General features: G+C 43.6%; 2 protein-coding genes across 17 annotated transcripts in view; one reads left to right on the top strand and one right to left on the bottom strand.

Moving 5' to 3' along the window:
* LOC102747161 (uncharacterized) overlaps window positions 1-16,789 on the bottom strand; it is an 81,153-nt gene extending 64,364 nt beyond the window's left edge. Inside the window, exons 1-8 of one of the 16 annotated variants that reach the window (XM_081807052.1) lie at window positions 16,518-16,789; window positions 15,791-16,004; window positions 13,372-13,443; window positions 12,425-12,483; window positions 4,958-5,115; window positions 4,798-4,866; window positions 4,059-4,223; window positions 3,245-3,304 (exon numbers count right to left, since the gene is read on the bottom strand). In XM_081807052.1, the coding sequence (XP_081663178.1) occupies window positions 3,245-3,259 (15 nt within the window). In that variant the 5' untranslated portion in view covers window positions 3,260-3,304; window positions 4,059-4,223; window positions 4,798-4,866; ... (3 more) ...; window positions 15,791-16,004; window positions 16,518-16,789. Of the gene's footprint in view, window positions 1-3,244; window positions 3,305-4,058; window positions 4,224-4,797; window positions 4,867-4,957; window positions 5,116-12,424; window positions 12,484-13,308; window positions 13,444-14,552; window positions 14,681-15,790; window positions 16,467-16,517 lie in introns of those variants that run through there. The other 15 variants (XM_081807038.1, XM_081807040.1, XM_081807044.1 and 12 more) reach the window with 15 other exon arrangements.
* Window positions 1-19,060, top strand: part of ZNF229 (zinc finger protein 229) — a 474,727-nt gene that overhangs the window by 337,738 nt on the left and 117,929 nt on the right. The window lies entirely within an intron of this gene.

The following is a 19,060-nucleotide window of genomic DNA, read 5'->3' as shown; positions in this document are numbered from 1 at the left end:
TCTTTAGTACCTTGCCAGTCAATGTTCTTTGCTCATATTCCAATTGGGTTTTATTTTATCACTCTGTAAAATTTCTATTAGAGACTTCAAGCTTTCTTTTTAAAACATACATAAGTATCATCACCCACATTTTGCTATTGTTCTTGTATAGCTTTGTGTATGGCATGGTTTCTCAACCCTGACACCACTCACATTTTGGGCCAGATAACTGTTTGGTGGGGGGGAGGCTGTCCCCTGCAATGTAGGATGTTTAGCAGCAGCCCTGGCTTCTATGCACCAGATGCTGAAGCCTCCCTCAAGTTTTGACACCAGAAATGTTTCCAGACATTGCCTGGGCGCAAAAATTACCCGTGATTAAGAATCGCTGGTGTAGGGCGCCTGGGTGGCTCAGTTGGTTAAGCGACTGCCTTCGGCTCAGGTCATGATCCTGGAGTCCCGGGATCGAGTCCCATATCGGGCTCCTTGCTCAGCAGGGGGTCTGCTTCTCCCTCTGATCCTCCCCCCTCTCATGTGCTCTCTCTCTCTCTCATTCTCTCTCTCAAATAAATAAATAAAATCTTTAAAAAAAAAAAAAAGAATCGCTGGTGTACAGTACAGTCTCAACTTTTTCATATGGAAACTGTTTTCATTGCGGGAGCCCTGCACATCCAGGTGCCCTAAATGAGCAACAGAGATCCTAAAGAAGGAGCCACCAAAGACTGACCAAGAAGAGGCAGTATTATATGTGGTGTCTTCTGTGAACGACAGCAACTAAGCACACACAGAAAGGGCTAAGGCCCTGAGAAGAATTATTTTCCCTTGCCTCCCTCTTTATCCAAGTAAAACTCCTAGGAGTCTTTTTGGATCAGTTGGACCTTTGGTTTCCTGTGTGAACCTAAAGAGTTTTCTAAAATTCTACAATCCTGTTTCTTTGGAATTAACATGCAGAGGCGACCAAGTACTGCCTCTTAAGGTTGGTCGGAAACTAAATGCAGTAAGAAAAGCATCAGTAGGTCTTCCTGTACTACTAGACTTTTAAATTTAAGAACACTATTACTTTGATAAAAATAAATCAATATGTAAACAAAAAATATAAAATCAGGGTGCCTGGGTGGCTTCGTTGGTTAAGCATCTGTCTTCAGCTTAAGTCATGATCTCAGGGTCCTGGGATGGAGCCCCGCATCAGGCTCCCTGCTCGGTGGGGAGTCTACTTCTCCCTCTCCCTCTGCCCCTCATGCTGGCTCTCTCGCTCTCTCCCTCTTGTTCTCTCTCTCAAATAAATATTTAAAATATACACATATAAATCAGTAAATAACACATACACATGATAGGACTCAGACACAGGTTAGAAAGAATCTAGATTTGGGGGTGCCCGGGTGGCGCAGTTGGTTAAGCATCCGACTCTTCATTTCGGCTCGTGGTGATCGCACAGTCATGAGATCTAGCCCCTTGTCAGGCTCCCTGCTCAGCGTAGAGTCTGCTTGAGATTCTCTTTTCCTCTCCCTCTGCCCCTCCAGCTCATTTTCTCTCTAAAATAAATAAATAAATCTTTTTTTTTTTTAAGATTTTATTTATTTATTCATGAGAGACAGAGAGAGAGAGAGAGGCAGAGGGAGAAGCAGGCTCCCAAGGAGCAGGGAGCCCAATGCGGGACTCGATCCCAGGACCCTGGGATCTTGACCTGAGCCGAAGGCAGACACTTAACCATCTGAGCCACCCAGGCGCCCTAAACAAATCTTAAAAAAAAAAAAAAAAAAAAAAAGAATCTAGTTTTCTTATGGGAAAATATGGAAGAATACTTTCTCTGTGTGATGCATCAGTTATAGCCGGCTGCACTAGGCCACATCAGAGTGTTCTATGTACAAAATCCCCAAGGTACTGCCTATCAAGTATACTTTTTCAATTTAGATTCCTGAAACATTACGAACAAAGAAGAGCAAACTCCTCCAAATTCCTTTTTGAGGAAAGTGGTTATGTTAGGAAAACTGTTAGTGCAATATTCTTTTTTTTTTAAGTATATCAAAATCAGAATTTATTATAATTTCACTTTCCTGGTCTTACTTTTTTTTTTAAGCTTTTATTTAAATTCCAGTTAGTTAACATACAGTGTAATATTAGTTTCAGGTGTACGGTTTAGTGGTTCAACACTTCCATATAATACCCGGTGCTCATCACAACAGTGTTCTTTAACATAATAAAAATTCTAGGGACGCCTGGGTGGCTCAGTCGGTTAAGCGTCTGCCTTCGGCTCAGGTCATGATTCCAGGGTCCTGGGATCGAGCCCGTGCTGGGCTCCCTGCTCAGCAGGGAGCCTGCTTCTCCTTCTCTCTGTCCCTCTCCCTGCTCGTTCTCTCTCAAATAAATAAAATCTTAAAAAAAAAATTCTAGGGCGCCTGGGTGGCTCAGTTGTTAAGCGTCTGCCTTCGGCTCAGGTCATAATCCCAGGGTCCTGGGATCGAGTCGCACATCGGGCTCCCTGCTCGGCGGGAAGCCTGCTTCTCCCTCTCCCACTCTCCCTGCTTGTGTTCCCTCTCTCGCTGTTTCTCTGTTAAAAAATAAATAAAATCTTTAAAAAAAAAAAAATTCTAAACTACCTAAATGTCCATGAATGGGGCAAAAGTTGTGAGACAAACAGAGTACATCAATTTAAGGAAATATGATGCAGCCATTAAAAATGTAGGGAATATAATATCAGTTAATTAGAAAAGGCATAATTTGAGGGGTGCCTGGGTGGCTCAGTCGTTAAGCGTCTGCCTTCAGCTCAGGTCATGATCCCAGGGTCCTGGGATCGAGCCCTACATCGGGCTCCCTGCTCTGCGGGAAGCCTGCTTCTCCCTCTCCCACTCCCCCTGCTTGTGGGTCCCCTCTCTCGCTGTGTCTTTCTATCAAATAAATAAATAAAATCTTAAAAAAAAAAAGAAAGAAAAGGCATAATTTGAAAATTTTAACTATGTAACTATTACAAATATACAGTTATGAATGCGTATGAGGAAAAAAACATGGGGAAATGAAAACAGTTTTTATAAGGAAAATAGTAGTAAAGTGGGGGGGTTCACTGCTATTGACTTTTCTATTTTATTTGTGAAATTATAAAAGGGTAAATTAAAACAACAAAAATTAAACTACACTAAAATAAAAAGCAGTGATCCTCTGGCACAGAAGAGGTTTTGAAATGCCTGCTATTCTGTTTAATTGTTTCAAGAAAGCATTTAATCACTGAGAAATGAGACAATGGTTTAAAATCTAGAAAGGAAGCCCAACTCACCTTGAACTTGGTCATTTTGTCCTCGTCCTTCTAAGAAAGGGCTGAGTCCTGAGAAGGCACAAAAGGGGAAGGAGAAAAAAAAGCCATCAGAGTCTGGCCAAGACTGTCCTTAACCCATATGGCTAACATCACTACCCATATTTCACGCTTTACATCAAATAGAAATGGTGTCCTTTCCTCAGGGGGCTTGATGAGCAGAGTGTGAGCTGGATTCCTGAGACCACTGACTCCTTCAGCCGAGAGCCCCTGCACAATGAACAACCTGCTCAACCACACATGGTGCCCCTAACACAAGTTCTCCTTATAGCTTTTAGGGTATGAATCTGATTCTAGCGAGCGTGGACATCGAGAGTAAAGCACCCAGGTTGAGAGAGTAATCGCTGGGGCCAAATGTTTTAGGTCTATGGTACTGATACTTATCAGCTGTGAAATCTTTGACAAATTATTAATGTCTCTGTGCCTCAATTCTTTAATCTGTAAAAATGGAGGGATTAACAGTGCCTATTTCATAGGATTGTTTTAAGAATTAAATCAGCAGGTGCAAGCACACGGAACACTTTCAGGGTATCTTATTTCTTAGTAGCTGTAGAAGAGCAGGTAATACTCACTAATGTAAAACCTGTCCTCATAAATGGTTTCTATCAACAGAGCCTTTAGAGGATGTTGCTCTGTCATATGAAAATCCCCTTTAACCTCTGAAATATATTATTCTCTCATGGTCTGTCATACTTAATGGGATATCTTTGCAATAAGGTGTGAGATTACATGGATGACTTGTTTTCCTGTGTAAAATGAACATAACATAAAATTTACCCTTTTAGGGGCACCTGGGTGGCTCAGTCGTTAAGCGTCTGCCTTCAGCTCGGGTCGTAATCCCAGGGTCCTGGGATCGAGCCCCCACATTGGGCTCCCTGATCGGCAGGAAGCCTGCTTCTCCCTCTCCCACTCCCCCGATTGTGTTCCTGCTCTCATTATCTCTCTGTCAAATAAATAAAATCTTTAAAAAAAAAATTTACCCTTTTAACCATTTTTAAGCATACAGTTTAAGTGCATTCCTACTGCTGTGCAATCATCACCACCACCCATCTCCAGAACTTTTTCACCATCCTCAACTAAAACTCTTGTACCCATAAAACAACAGCTCCCCACCAGCCCGCCCCTCGGCCCCTAGTAACCACTACTCTACTTTCTCTCTGTGAATTTGACTATATGGGAAACTGTGGGCTTTTTTATTTTGTTTTTTTTTACAGATGACTGTTTTTTTAAAGATATGAGATCTTGCCAAATTTACTCTGGTTAACAGCAGGGCCTTGAAAAGACTCCATCATGAAGATGAAGAAAAATTAATAAAAACCTGTGACTGCAAGATTTATTTACCCATAAGCTAGGTAACCCTTGTCATTATGTCATTCAAACTAACGAGGTACAATAATCATAGCAAATGATTAAAAACAACAAAAACAGCATGGGTGGCGTTAACTGAGCACCAAGCACATGTTGGGGACCTTATGAAGCACCTGGCACACAGTTTCGTGAAGGTACCGCCTACGTACCTGTGACGAAGCTCTGTCACACTAGTGTGACTTCGGTCCAATCGCCTACACCTCTGTGCCTGTCCTCAGCTATAACAAGGAGATAAAAATGGAATTTCAGTCAGATGATTATTGGGCGGGAATAAATGAGTTAATCCATGCAATTCCCCTGGCACTGTACCTGGCATTTTAGGAAGTTCTCAATCAGTGATGATGAGGACTGTGGCTTCTATTTAACAGACGAGGAAGCTGAGGCTTGATGAGGTCAAGACACACGGGCAGAACTGGACTCCAGCTCACACCAGAACTGGTATTCTAGATCTTGCCTCTCTGCTACTTCTGAAGACAAAACTACGCACATGGGACTCCAAGGTCTCACAGGAAGAGAAACGAGAGCTGAGAGCTAGGGATGACAGACACGGAAACAGGGAGAGGACTCTGAAGCCAAAGGATGTGCTTGAGGGAGAAGAGAACAGTGCAGTGAAGGGTGTAGGCTCTAGAATCAGACCACCAGTATGTGAATACTGCATCCCCAACTTGCTATCACTTTGTGTCTCAAAGCCCAAGCTAAAATTGGAGATAATAATAATGTCAACAATAATATTACTAACCTCAGGGGAAGGGTAGTGGGTCTAAGTGACTATACGTCAGACATTCGGAACAGCGTCTTGCGGCTTAAACATTCAATACAAGTTTCTCGTATGGCTGCTTTACATGGAACAGCCAAGGAACCTCTCCCTCGGAGCAGCTGCATGCAGAGTGTGGGTTAGATTCCCGAGACCAAGCCCCTTCCAGCTGAGCGCCCCTGGGCAGTGAACAACCCGCCCAACCACACTGGTGGCCTGAATACAAGTTTTCCTTATCGCTATCAGTAGGATTCTGATTCTGAGGAGGGTGGAAACTGAACATACAATACTCAGGTTAAGAGATGGTTAACTGTTGGTTAATTTATTACTTATTAGTTAATTACTATTAGTTATTCCTCCATCTTCAGATACAAGAACCCTAGTATGGAAAAGGGCAATGGAAAACTTCCCAATCTTGGAAGAAATACGCTTTTGGGATCTGTGATTCACTTTGTTCTGACTCTGTTTGTCCAACAACTTCTGCTCAGTAAGAGTGTTCTGCAGGGAGAACTTTCCGTCACCTCTGGGGGAAAGGGGATAATTGGTAAACCGATCTTGTAATTAATACCTACTCAGCTTTATATCTCAAGCACCTGAAACAGTGCTTGTAACAGAAACTGCTCAGAAGACACTCAGCAGTCAGTGTCAATGTCTTGATGAAAGAACATACCATCAGGGAGACAGGCAGAGGCATACGGAAAGAGCAGACTAGTTGGTCTAAGATTTCCTTGAGTTGTAAAAAAAATTTTCTTTTGAGAGGGAGGAAGAGAGAGGGAGAGAATCTTAAGCAGGCTCCACACTCAGCATGGAGCTTGACGTGGGGCTCATCTCACAACCCTGAGATCATGACCTGAGCAGAAATTAAGAGTTGGACAGTTAACCGACTGAGCCACCAGGTACCCCTGAATTGTAAAATTTTGAGGCTGATCCCAACTGGAAGGATTTGGAGAGCAGGGGTTTTATTTCCAAGTTTTTTCTCCAAGTCTTTCACAATATTTGCAAGATCAAGGTCATCTTTGGGAGGAAAAGAGCCTCTGGATTTTTTTTTCTAAGATTTTATTTATTTATTTTAGAGAGAGATAGAGAGCACAAGTGGGAGGAGGTACAGAGGGAGAGGGAGAGAGAGAATCCCAAGCAGACTACACGCCAAGCCCAATGCAGGGCTCAATCCCAGGACCCCGAGATCATGACCTGAGCCATAATCAAGAACTGGACACTTAACCGACTGAGCCACCCAGGTGCCCCCTTTTCTTTTTTAAAGATTTTACTTATTTATTTTAGAGAGAGAGCATGAGCGGGTGGAGGGGCAGAGGGAGGAGAAGAGAGAGAAGAGCTTCTGGATTTTTAAAACTACCATTTTAGGAAGGTGATTTCTGCTTTTCAAAGTCAGTGCCTGCATGGACTCCTGTTACAAAATCCACACAATGTGTCCATCAAAATATTCAGAATAACAACTAGCTCACTGCCTACATAATTAGCATTAGACAGGCTAATTTATAAATTCTTCATTAAATAAATGAGTTTATTAATTCATTGAACACTTATGGAAAACTCACTAAGAGAGATACAATTGGGGCACCTGGGTGGCTCAGTAGGTTAAGTGTCTGCCTTCGGCTCAGGTCATGATCCCAGGGTCCTGGGATCAAGCCCTGCATCAGGCTCCCTGCTCACTGAATTCCCTGTCTGTTCTTGTTTTGCAGAATTCTTTTTTTCTCTCTTTTGTCCAGCTTGATTACTTTCCATTACTGTGTCTTCTAGGTCATTAATTCATTTCCCTGCTTCTTCGAGCCTGCTGTTCATTCCATTGAGTGTGTTTCTCATTTTGTGAAACACACTCCCTCTCTGCCCCTCACCCTGTTCATGCTCTCTCTCTCAAATAAATAAATAAAATTTAAAAAAGAGAGATACAATTACCCAGTCCCAACTTGCTCACAGTCTGGTGATTACACATTGCTACCTGGCAGAGTAGGATACAGGGTCGTCCTCTGGGTCCCCCAAGGCCCACAGAGCAGGTTCTACATAAACATGGCTTTTGCTGGACTGTGGGGGATGACTGAGTTCTACTAGCCCAAGAGAAGCAGAATCACAGGAAAACCTCAAGAGAATAAATGCCATGATGGGAGTGAATACAAATAAGAGGCAGCAACAGATAAGCAGGTGGGCAGGATTCAATGGTGACGTGAGTCCCAGTTTTATCTGCAAGTCAACAGGAAAGCAGCAAAGGCCTTGAGGAAGGGAGGGCAAGAAGATCCCTTTTGTCTTGGAAACAGAGTACTCTCTCAGCAGAGAGATTTGAGGGGGAAGTGGCTGGGGTCAGAGAGGACTGTTAGGAGGGTGACATCAAGAATCACTTCCTTCTTGGAGACAGGGGAAGATAGTGGCAAGAGTAGGAGGACCCTAAGCTCGCCTCCTCCCACGAATACAACTGGATAACTATGAAATCATCCTAAATACCCCAGAAATCAACCTGAACACAACCCGTCGAACAGCGCAAACTCCACAAGTAAAGGTAGAGAAGAGACCCCCCCCCGATGAGGTCAGAAGTGTGGAGATTCGGTTTCGGAGAGAAACAGAGTGTGGCCTCAGTGGGGAAGAGGGAGCCATGGTTGTGGAGAAGTGTGAGAGACAGATTAACACACAGGGAGCACAGGGGGAAAACGAATCCCCGTAGCCATGGGCTCGGAAAGAGCCATTGCCATAGCCATTGCCCTCCCCCGCCCCTCAGCATACACAGAGCCACCTGTAGGAACCAGTGAGGCACTGACACCTGCTGACACCAAGCAGAGCACACACAGCACACACAGGAGACACTCCCTGAAGCACCACGCGCTGGGGAACAGGACACTACACGGCAGGACACCACAGGACCTCTTCACAAGGCCATTACCGTCAGAAAAGGAGATGTTGCTGACTTTCCAAACACAGAGAAGCAGGCACAGACTTAGACAAAATGAGAAGACGGACGAATTTGTCCCAAATGAAAGAATAGGACAAGGCCACGGCCAGAGATCTCAGTGAAATAGATCTAACTAACATGCCTGGTTGGGAATTTAAAGTAATGGCCACAAAGATACTCACTGGACCTGAGAAAAGAGTGGAGGACATCAGTAAGGCCATTAACACAGAAATAAAATAACAACAGAGATAAAGGGCTCAATAAACAAAATGAGAAACACACTCAATGGAATGAACAGCAGGCTCGAAGAAGCAGGGAAATGAATTAATGACCTAGAAGACACAGTAATGGAAAGTAATCAAGCTGGACAAAAGAGAGAAAAAAAGAATTCTGCAAAACAAGAACAGACAGGGAATTCAGTGACTCCATCAAACATAGTAACATTCATAGTATAGGGATCCCAGAAAAAGAAGAGAGAAAAGGGGGCAGAAAAGTTATCTTGATAAATAGTAGCTGAAAACTTCCCTAATCTGGGAAGGAAACAGATATCTAGATCTAGGAGGCACAGAGAACCCCCAACAAAATCAACAAAAGCAGATCCACACCAAGACATATTGTAATTAAAATGGCAAAAATGTAGTGAAAAAGAAAAAAATTTAAAAAGCAGCAAGACAAAAGAAGACACTTTCTGTGAGCACTTGGTAGGAATCAGCAAAGACCTGCAGAATGACTGCTGTAATGAACAGCTGACAGATACAGATCAGAGCTTTATTGTTTAACTCCTGAATCATTTGCTCAACATATAATTATTGGGAGCCTACTCTATATGCCAGCCAAGGATCCGAGACATGAAAGACACGGCAGTGAATGAAGCAGCTAGGCCCATGATCTCATGCGGCTGATATTATAACGGGGACAAGGACAATAGCAAACGGATAATACAGTGAGAGGTACTTTCAAGAACAAGAAGGCAGGGTCAGGGCACCTGGGTGGCTCAGTCGGTTAAGCATCCGACTCCTGATTTCAGCTCATGATCTCAGGGTCATGAGATCAAGCCCCATGTTGGGCTCTGCACTGGGCGTAGAGCCTGCCTGGGTTTCTCTCTCTCCCTTTCCCTCTGCCCCTCCGCTCCTGAGCTCGCTCTCTCTCTAAAAAAAAAAGAAAGAAAGGAAGAACAATAAGGCAGGGTAAAGAGATAAGAAGAAATGGAAGGAGTGGCTGTTGCAGAATAAGTTTTTGTCATGGAGGCTTCTCCCACATTTGACCAGAGACCTGAACCAAGGGAGAGCACGTCATGCAGATATCTGGTATTGGAAGGATGTGGAATTCAGCCAGAGAGAAACAGAAAGTATTTTTTTAAAAAGCCACAAGTCTGTTCTACCAGTGCTTCTCAAATTTTAATGTTCCATGAATCAACTGGGGACCCTGGAAAGGTACAGACACCTGTGTCTCACCCCCAGAAATTCTAAATCAGAACATCAAGGATGGAGACTAAGAATCTACATTTTTAACAATATCCCAGATGATGCTGACGCTGTTGGTTTCTGGGTCACTATGTGAGTAGCATCAGTCAAAACAACTCTCCAGGTATTCTCAGACGGACTAAAGACTTGAGGTTTTCACCTTCAACTCTTCTACCCACAACAGAACAAAGAAGTTAGAGAAAGTAAATACATTGCAATCTTCTCTTTATCTCTGGTTCTAAAAATGGTATTAGAATCAAGGTTTGTTAGGATCAGCAAGAATACCAAGAGCAACTCTAAGCACCTAATTTTCCCCACAAGAAAACCCAGGCCATTCAGAAAATACTTCGATTAATAGTTCAGCAGCTGACAATTGTAACAACTGACTTAGTACCTACCATGGCACCATTTCCATGAATGTTGTACATGTGCTATCTTACTTGATCTTCACAAGTCTAGAGACTGAGACAACAATCATCCCCATTTTACAGGTAAAGAAAATGGAGCACAGAGAAGTAGCTCGGTTCATGATCAACCAGTGGCCAATAGAAAAGTCAAGATTTTCACCCAGAGCCTTATCTACTAGGACCGTAGTTCTCAACTCGGACAGCACATTAGACTCACAAGGGAACTTTAAAAAAAAAAAAGGGGGGGGTGCTCAGACCTCAACCACAACTAATCAAATCAGGTCTGTGGAGGTGGGTGGCTGACATGTGCATTTCTACACCCCTCCCGCTGCCCCTGGCCACAATCTCATTGTCCAGTCAGGACACTGCACCAGGCACTAATGAACCTAGGCAATATGGCGCCCAGGCCCAAGCCCTTGTCCTATACTCAGTGGTTGTCAACTCTTGTGCTCATCATTATTGTAAGGCCTGAAATTCCACGTGCTGCCTGAACATGGTTGAGCCACACAGGCCCAAAGGCCTAGCCATGAGTTCCTCTGCTCTCTCCAGATACGGCCTTGACCCTGGGGTTGAAAGGCTCCCCACCCAGCTACTTCCTCTGCATATGAACCAGGGTTTTCGATTCAATTACTGGCTCTTTGACATGTGTTATTCCAACCTCTCCATGAGTCTGCTCAATCACAAAGCCAGTCTGTCAACCAAAGCCAGCTTCCTGAGAGCACTCAAGAGTCATAATTCCCCTGACCACTGACCCCAACCTGCCTCTTTTCACCAGGACCCAATACAGGTGTCTCCACCTAGTTACTTCCTGCCACTCTAGTCATAAAGGCATACCCCAGTTCCTCTCTCTGCTTCCCAACCCTGCATGTGATAGGCTTCATGTGGTCCTGTATAGCAGGCTATGCCTCTCGATTCTGGGGGAACCATTAAGTGTTAAAAACCTTCTTTCTCAATGGCGTGAACCTCTCCATGTTGCCACTTGATCACCTTTGTAACTTAAGACCCGACAAAATTCACCCTACCAACTGGACCAGCTGCACCCCACTCAGTCCTCAACCTAACAGGCTTTACCTCCCTGCCAGCCTGTGAAATTATTCAGACAAGCTAATCACATCTTCTTTCAGGAGACAAGGGTCACTGTACTTTCTTGTCCCTATAAAACCCACCTACCATAGTCCCTGCTGGTTTAGTCTATTCCTAGGTGCAACCCCCACACGGCCCTGCATGGCATATAGTGTCCTCCTCCCACGGGCTGTGGGTAAGCTGCTGCCAATCACACCCTGCCCAGTGTCAGGTGTCCTGCATTCAGCCACCTCACACTACTAAGAACAAGCATTCTCCTTCCTACACAGGGTGAGTAGGAGGTGATCAGAACAGCCTCAGAATCACCCAGAAAGCTAATAAAGAACACAAAAGGCCAGGCTCATTGATAGAGTAAAACTCCTAGGTCTTTATAGTCTCTCCATTTTTTACCAAGTTCCCTAAAGTGATTTTGGTATGACCCAAATTTGAGAACCACCGTGTTATTCTATTCTGCCTCTCAAGGAGTTATCTGAACTGCTGAAGGACACCCAGAAAGTCAAGGGCAGGGTTAGACCTGGCACTCAGGCCTCCTAATTCCCAACTTCCTGCTTCTCTCCATTGTAAGATGCCTCTGGAGGCCTCAGGAGCAAGAGTGACTTGTGAATGTCCCTGGAGGCAAATCCAGGGAGTGAACACAGAGCTTCCATTAAGACCAGTGCCATCCAACAGAAATATAATGCAAGTTCCATAGTGTAATTTAAACATTTCTAGTAGCCACATTAAAAAATGTAAGAATGTAAGAAGCAGCAAGTGAGCTCAATCTTAACACTATATTTTATTTAACCCAATATATCCAAAATATTACCAATTCAACCTGCAATCAACATAAGAATTACTGAGACATTTTACATTCCTTTTTTTCATACTAGTCTTTGAAATCCATTGTGTGTCTTACACTTACAGCACATCCCAATTAGCACTAGCCATATTTCAAGTGCTCAGTTATCTATCACACGTACCTGACGGCTACCATATTGGATAGTGACGACTTGAACCTTTTTAAAGCAACAGAGACCAAATAACCATCCCCCAGGGACTCTCTGGGTTCAAAAGACAGCAAATTAGTGTTAGTTATAAGTTTAACCAATGGCTTTTACAGAAACTCTTCATTTTTGTTCAACTGAATGACAGAACTGAAGTAGTGAAAACGGCAGGCAGGTGAAAAAAGAATACCTTAAAATCCCCTTTTGCCCTTTTGATAACTTGCTGCATTTTTCATGTTGCACAGCCACCTATAATAGAAAAAAGACAACTTTAATCTGTAATATGTTGAGGATTTACAACATGCCGGGTGCTATTTCAAGCATTTTACATAGCATATCTCTTTTAATATTCACAAAAACTTTAGGAGGTGCATACCGAGAACCCTATTTGGACAGGTAAGAAAACAGAGGCACAGAGCAGTTAAATACTTTGCCCAAGGTTATCCAGTCAGAGAGTGCTAGAGCTAGGTTTTAAACCTAGCTGCTCAAGTTTGATCCTGTCCTGCCCTCTGTTGACTGTGCCAACAGGTCATTTATTCAATAGTCTCTGCCTGTCTCTTCATTTTTAAAAGGCGAATAATAATAATAGCATTGTTATGAAAAATAAGTGAATTAGTACATGCAAAGCATTGGAACTTCTCCCAGTTGTTAGAAGTGCCCAACAAGTTAGCTATTCTAATCATACCCATTATGATCTCTGCGCAATAAGCAAAAAATGAAACATTAGGGGCATCTGGCTGGCTCAGTCTGCTAAGCATCTACCTTCGGCTTGGGTCATGATCCCAGGGTCCTGGGATCAAGCCCTGCGTTGGGCTCCCTGCTCAGCGTGGAGCCTGCTTCTCCCTGTCCCTCTGCTATTCCCCCTGCTTGTTCTCTCTCTCTTTCTGTCAAATAAATAAAATCTTAAAAAAAAAAAAAAACATTAGCATCCACTTGTTTCTAAGGAAATTTGTTTTAGACCGTGACATACTGTACATAATGGTACATCAACTTCTGAATACTCTGAAAAAGCTGGTGGTATTCCGCAGCCCACCACAAGTGAGATCAAAGACAAGGAATGTGAATATAGATTACCTATTTTGTTTCCTAATTCCAGGCTAGGGCTTCCCTTTGGATAGCTACATGAGTCACACTTACTCACTGAATAACTCTTCTCTGCCAACCTCTAGGTTGCTGCTAGGCACTCTGAGGTCCAGGAAACAGTGGTCCCTGCAGCCAGCAAGAGAGAGAAAAGAAATCAAAGTTATATGCCAGTGGCAAGAGCAACCTCAAAGGAGCAAAGACAACCCATCATCTTTCCTAACTGCAACTCCTTCTAACTTTCTCCTATAAGTAACATTCTCCTCGGTGCCAAGAGTGAAAACCTTAGAGTTGCTGTCAATATCTCTGTGATGGACTGAATTTTGACCCCCTAAAACTCTTATGTTAAAGTTCTAAACCCCAGTTCCTCAGAATGTGATTATATTTGGAGATAGAGCATTTAAAGAGGTGATTAACTTAAAATGAGTTCTTTAGGGTGGGCCCTAAGCCAATCTGACTAATGTCCTAGTAAGAGGAAATCTAGACACACAAAGGGACAGGAGAAGGATTTGCACAGAGTAAAGGCCATGTGAGGACACAGCAAGAAGGCAGCCATCTATAAGACGAGGAGAGAGGCCTCAGAAGAAACTAAACCTGCCAACACCCTGATCTATGACTTCTAGCTCCAGAACTGTGACAAAATAAATTTCTGTTGCTTAAGCCACCCAGTCTAAGGTATTTTATTACACCAGTCCTGGTGCCTCCCTTCCATTGGTCTTCACATATAAACAATGTGTGATACTTAGTTTTTCAGTCCCACCGACTCAACATCCGGGTTTGCTTTAAAATACTCAACGAGAGGGGTGCCTGGGTGGCTCAGTCAGTTAAGTGTCTGACTCTTGGTTTCTGCTCAAGTCATGATCTCAGGGTCCTGGGATCAAGTCCTGAGTCAGGCTCTGCTGGAGATTCTCTCTCTCTCCCTCTGCTCCTTCTCCTGCTGTCTCTCAAATAAATAAAATCTTTTAAAATACTCAAGTAGGGGGGCGCCTGGGTGGCTCAGTTGGTTAAGCGACTGCCTTCGCTCAGGTCATGATCCTGGAGTCCTGGGATCGAGTCCCGCATCAGGCTCCCTGCTCGTCAGGGAGTCTGCTTCTCCCTCTGACCCTCCTCCCTCTCATGCTCTCTGTCTCTCATTCTCTCTCTCTCAAATAAATAAATAAAATCTTTAAAAAAAAATAAAATAAAATAAAATACTCAAGTAGGGGGCACCTGCGTGGCTCAGTCGGTTAAGCATCTACCTTTGGCTCAGGTCATGATCCCAGAGTCCTGGGATCGAGCCCCGCATCGGGCTCCCTGCTCGGCGGGAAGCCTGCTTCTCCCTCTTCCACTCCCCCTGCTTGTGTTCCCTCTCCCGCTGTGTCTCTCTCTGTCAAATAAATAAATATTTAAAAAAAAAATACTCAAGGAGAAAAAAATATGTGTGTGGAAAGCAGAGAAGCAACAAAATTAGGAAGGACTGAATTAGGGTGATTGTTACATAGGAGTTCATTACATTATATTTTGGGTGTGCTTGGAAACTTCCATAGCAAAGAGTTAAGGGAGTAACTATGAATACTGGGATAACAATTTCATAAAATAAATAAATACACATTTAAAAACTGCTAAACAGAAATGCACTAAGATGTCCAAAAAAACTGTCTATATTCTAGTATTAGGAGTTATTCTTAATGCTTTTCTTTATATATTTTCTGAATTCTCTACTATGAGTGTGCATATCTTCCATAATGAGAACATGAATTATAAATACTGTCTGAAATAAAATTAAATGAGAAGGCTTCCAAAATTTTATAAAGAAGTCCAGATTCATAAATCCTGCTTTCAAAATACTCGACAATAAAATTCCAACCTACTTCCATAACTTGATCCCAAATGACTTCTCTGCAGCCAGTTTCCTATGGTTAAATATTTATATAGCTTATTTTTCTATTTTGTTTCCTAATTCCAATTTGGGGACTTTCAACTTCGGACCAAGAACAGCCACACACATAAGAAACACACACCCTGGATTCAAATCCACTTCACCCACTAGCAGTGTGACACAGGATAAGTTACAGGCTCCTCTGCCTCCGTTTCCTCATCTGTAAAATAGAGGCAGTAACAGTATTCACCTCATAGGGCTTTGTGAAGACTATCTGTGTTACTTTTTTTTTTTTTTTAAAGATTTTTTATTTATTTATCTGAGAGAGAGAATGGGAGACAGAGAGCATGAGAGGGGAAGGGTCAGAGGGAGAAGCAGACTCCCCGCCGAGCAGGGAGCCCGATGCAGGACTCGATCCAGGGACTCCAGGATCATGACCTGAGCCGAAGGCAGTTGCTCAACCAACTGAGCCACCCAGGCGCCCTCTGTGTTACTTTTTATAAAGCCCTCAGGACGACGCTTAGCACTCAAGGTGTAACCATTATGACTACCACTCATGTCCTGTACATGTTCTACATATTTTCCCAATTATTTAACGGTTGCTAATGAATGAAATACCTTCTACCACCGCAGAAAAAGAAGACGAAAGCGAAGTACGGTCACAGTGGGGCTCTGCTGCCAAGGAGCCTTCTTTCAAAAGTCAGGACAGCGGAAAGGAGGCGGAGATACTACAGTCTTGTCTGTGGCCCTGGAAAAACCGCAAAAGATATTTGTGGGTGACGCTCTCTTTCTAAAAAACGAGTCAGAAGTAGTCCGGGCACAGCCTCCTTTCCTGCATGGATAAGAAGAGCCAGTAGCACTTGGAAGAGCTTCCAGAGAGGCAACTTTTCTGACTATTAGTGTTTATATTCACAGCTAACACCTTGCCACACGTCCGAACTGCTCCAAACATTTCACTTGTACTATACACCATGAATTCTCAAGACAAATGTATAAGGTAGGTAATATCCCCGTTTCCAGCAAAGGAAACTGAGGCACAGAAAGATTAAGTTCTAGGAGGTGACAGAGCGTGTGGAAAGGGAGGGGAAGGCGAGCTGGGCAGCGGGGAGCCCGGAGGCCCTCGAACCCTGCGGAGCCGCGTCCGCCTCCAAGCCGGACACCCGCCAACTGCTCCAAACGCAGAGGCTCCGGCGAGGGGCAGGCAAGAGGCCGCCCCCGTCCCTCAACCTCGCTCTCTGCCACTGGCCGAGGCTTTTCCTCCCTGAGACCCAGCGCCCGGCGCGGCTGATCCCACAACCAGGTCAAAAACTTAAAAGAGGTCGCGGGGTTCTGGGGAATCACTCACCTCCCAGAGAGAAACGAAGGCCGCGATCTTAACCTCCCGCAGCGGAAATACCTCCAACTACGCGGGGCTCCTGGACTACATTTCCCAGCATTCCCGAGAGGAACCCGAGCCGCTGTCCCTCCCCCGCGTGAGGAAGAAAAGTCCGCTCCCACACCAACTGCCTGAATCCAATTTCCCGGAGTCCACGAAAGGAGAGGGCTTGGCATTCTTGCCCTCCGGTAGCCGAAATGCCTCCGAACACGCAGAGCACTGTATTATACTCTCCCACTTCTCAAGCGGAGCAAATAGTTTTGCGCTCTCCTGGAGCGGAAGTGCCCCAATCCCAGAAAGTGTCTGGACTACACATCCCAGAATCCTCTGCAGGCCTGAGCTTCCCGCCTACCTGAAATTTCTCTTTTGAAATTAGCAGGTGGAGTCTAAATAAGCCCTGGGGTGCTGTGGAACTAGGCTTGCCTTTTTTCCTCACTGCTCCCTTTCATACGTGACATAGTTGGAAATTGGAAAAACAAAAGGGAAATAATTAGAAAGGCTGCTTTGTGTTAGGTAAAAATAGAGATCATAAAAGGGACACGCTGAGCTGCACTGAACAAGCCTTCTTTATTACATGGGCCTGGGTTCACCTGTGACCAAGAACCCATTAAAAAAGAGATGCAACCAGGAACTCCAGGGTGGCTCAGTCGGTTGAGCGTCTGATTTGGTTACGACTCAGGTCATGGTCTCAGGGTCTTGGGATCAGGCCCCCACCTCAGCGTGGAGTCTACTTGAGATTCTCTTCTCCCTCTCCCCCTTCCCCCCCTGGTCACGCACTCTCTCTAAAATTTTTTTTAAAAATATTTTTTTAAAGGAGATGCAACCATCCAGCAGGATATAAAACAGAGGGAGAAAAATTCCCCGCTTTTCCTTCACTTTAGGAATTTTTTCTTGCATTGGCAGGGAATTGGAGAAAATAGAGTATAGAATAGGGTCCACCCTATACAGTATCTTCTAAAAAAATCTTCTTGAGGGGCACCTGGGTGGCTCTTTCGGTTAAGCATCTGCTCAGGTCATGATCTCAGGGTCCTGGGATCAAGCCCCGAGTCAGGCTCCCTACTCAGCAGAGAGTCTGCTTCTCCCTCTCCCTCTCCCCGCCCCCCCCCCACACTCTCTTTCACTCTCTCTGTCTCAAATAAATAAATAAGATCTTTAAAAAATCTTCTTGGAGTTCAAATTAAGGAATCATATATAACTTTTGCTCTTTTTAGTTGAAATATAATTGACTTATATATTGTATAAATTTAAGGTGTACAACACGTTAATTTGATACATTTACATATTCCAATATGATTACCATCTTAGCCTCTGGTAACACTACTATCACCTCCCTTAATCATTTCTTTTTTTGTGGTGAAAACAAGATCTAGTCTTTTAGCAACTTTGAAGTTTATAGTATTGTTGACTATAATATGCTATGCATTAGCTCTATAGAATTTTTTTTTAAAAGATTTTATTTATTTATTTGAGAGAGAGAATGAGATAGAGAGAGCATGAGAGTGGGGAGGGTCAGAGGGAGAAGCAGACTCCCCGCTGAGCAGGGAGCCCGATGTGGGACTCGATCCCAGGACTCCAGGATCATGACCTGAGCCGAAGGCAGTCGCTTAACCAACTGAGCCACCCAGGCGCCCAGCTCTATAGAATTTATTAATTTACTATTTGTACCCTTAAACAGCATATCCCCAATTCCCCCCACCACCACCACCCTGTAGTAACCATCATGCTATTCTCTGCTTTTAAGAGTTTGCCTTTTTTAGATTCCACATATGAGATATCATACAATATTTGTCTTTCTCTGGTCTATCTCACTTAGCATAATGCCCTCAAGGTTGCCATCCATGTTGTCCCAAACAGCAGCATTTCCTTCTTTCTCATGGTTGAATAATGTTCCACTGTATATATATCACAAATTCTTCATTCATTCATTCGTTGACAGACACGTAGATTGTTTCCACATCTTGGTTATTGTAAATAATGCTGCAGTAAACATGGGAGTACATGTATCTCTTCAAACTCCTATTTTCATTTCCTTTGGTTATATCTCCAGATATAGTAGAATTGCTGTATCGTATGGTAATTCTATTTTTAAATTTTTTTAGGAACCTCTATACTGTTTTCCATAGAGGCTGAACCAATTTACATTCTCACCAACAGTGTACGAGGGTTCCTTTACTTCCACATCTTTACCAACACTTGTTATCTCCTGCCTTTTTTGTGGTAGTCATTCTAACAGGTGTGAGGTGATATCTCACTATGGTTTTGGTTTGGATTTCCCTGATAATTAGCCATGTTGGGCATCTTTTTATGTACCTGTTGGCCATTTGGATATCTTCTTTGGAAAAATGTCTGTTTGTTCCTCTGCCCGTTTTTAAAAATTGCATTATTTGGTTTTTGTTGTTGTTATTGAGTTGTAGGCATTCTTTATATATTTTGGGTATTGACTCCTTATCTGATACATGGTTTCCAAATATTTTCTCCCATTCCATAAGTTGCCTTTTCATTAAAAAAAAATT

This window comes from Leptonychotes weddellii, chromosome 16, assembly GCF_054177405.1.
Source record: "Leptonychotes weddellii isolate Sample4059 chromosome 16, ASM5417740v2, whole genome shotgun sequence".
Lineage (NCBI taxonomy): Eukaryota > Metazoa > Chordata > Mammalia > Carnivora > Phocidae > Leptonychotes > Leptonychotes weddellii.
Note: the sequence above shows the minus strand (reverse complement) of the source record. Positions and strands in the feature narration are given on the sequence as shown.